Below are 1,714 nucleotides of genomic sequence, written 5' to 3'. Positions count from 1 at the left end.
AAGAGTATCTGTTCTTTCTTCCGCGGGTTGAGTCAATGCTAAGCAACTTACGAAGGATACGTTGTCAAATAAGTGACACCCTCTCGAAGCATCTTACGGCGGGAAATTTAACAAGCGCTGGACAATCACGGTTTCAGTTAGCTATACGACCGCGGGTAGAGGGCACGGACACTTCTACGATGTGGAGTTCGATTTCATTATCTCACATTCACCCTTGTCTGTCCATGCCATTTCTTGATCCACAAGTCTTTGTGCAGAATATAGTGGGAAACCGGGGAAATGGGAACTCTGAGCGTTCTAACTCCGTAGCTCGCCAGTCCTCAGCGTGACTATAGGCATGGTGTCTGAAGGCTTGCCTCGGGATTCTTCGCCTTTGACCCAAGCTTTGCTTGTCAGCGATGCTATAGGGCTTTCCAACAGGTTTTTGCCTTTTTCGTTTGTCTCTAAATGAAACTCTTTCGTCACCGCTGGTGTTCTATCTCGCCGTGAAGGGCGGATCGAAATTAGTTTCGCCCTTTGTTCCCCCGGGTGTTTGCTTCTGTGGCAACTGTTCATTCGCCTTTGCCAATTCGGATCCAATCAATATAGTGGCTTCCTGTTTCCAGTATTCACCTCTCGTGTATTTCATCCGTGAACGGAAAATGCCTTTTATTAATACTTCATGCCCCATATGCCAGCTCTCAACTAGATACCTCGTAATATGGCTTTTGCCACACTGAGATACATAAGGTCTATGGTCTGTGGGATTTCTGGGTCAAACTTCAAACCATTCATTCGGATGAATATTTGACAACAGGTCCAACGAAAATGGAGGAGCTCCAAGACCGACTTGGCTACCACTTCAAATCCATTCCATTGTTAGAAGAGGCTTTGCATCCAGCTGATACGCGTCCGCTGCAAGGCAACAAGCGTCTGGCGCTCGTTGGAGACTCCGTTCTGTCCACTTCACTTCTGGACGAATGGTACGATAGTGGAGATACCATCGGCACGTTGAACTGTGAAATCGCTAATTTGTAATACTGACCAGACACAGAAAATGGGGATCACATACTGCGAAAGAATGCTTGTAACAAACATTTGAGCTGCAAAGGTGAGGCATTTGAGCTGGACGACTTTATAACCGGCCAACCGGCACAAAAGGGCGAGATCACTAATGGCACTCGTGCAACGACGGTGGAAGCCATTCTTGGCGCTGTTTGGATTGATTCAGGAATGAAAATTTATGCTGTCGATGTTCCTATGATTTGGTGACTTCGTTTAAATTAGGAGGCTACGGAGATCGGTAGGCAATAACTTAAAGAAATGCAATGATGGTGTGTTGTATTCCTTCCTATCTCTTCTTTCATCTATTTCATAGGCAATCCTGGATTGTTCCGCAACCGGTGACAGGTAAACGGAGGCGTGATATAACATGCGGTAGTTCCATTCAGAAGTTACTCGTGACGGATACAGTCAACTCTCGCTTATACCACGGTGGGATATTGCACATTCTTGATAATAACACATCCCTTGCTTGGATGGCCCCTTCATTCCAGTTTTTTCCATATAAATTGACAGAATATAACACATTTTGTTTTACCACACTTTCTTCCTCTCAAATCTGCTTAGTCAGCGCAATCAACCAATCAGAATGCCTCAATCTACAAGCTCTCCTACCCTCCCGACCCCACCCAAGCGCGTCAGAATGGGACCAAAGCGTACCAATTTGGGTATA

General features: G+C 45.8%; 1 protein-coding gene across 1 annotated transcript; it reads left to right on the top strand.

The window, feature by feature from the left end:
• Nucleotides 1-807: 807 nt before the first annotated feature.
• N7446_014126 (uncharacterized protein) lies at nucleotides 808-1,251 on the top strand (the record flags this gene model as incomplete). Its single annotated transcript, XM_058522865.1, has 2 exons — nucleotides 808-997; nucleotides 1,028-1,251. 2 exons carry the CDS (start codon nucleotides 808-810, stop codon nucleotides 1,249-1,251), a joined length of 414 nt encoding a protein of 137 aa, XP_058364816.1.
• Between the last annotated feature and the right edge of the window lie 463 nt (nucleotides 1,252-1,714).

This window comes from Penicillium canescens, assembly GCF_028828765.1.
Source record: "Penicillium canescens strain IBT 15451 chromosome Unknown utg000013l_segment0_segment0, whole genome shotgun sequence".
NCBI classification, from domain to species: domain Eukaryota; kingdom Fungi; phylum Ascomycota; class Eurotiomycetes; order Eurotiales; family Aspergillaceae; genus Penicillium; species Penicillium canescens.
This window is presented reverse-complemented; position numbering and strand designations above follow the sequence as displayed.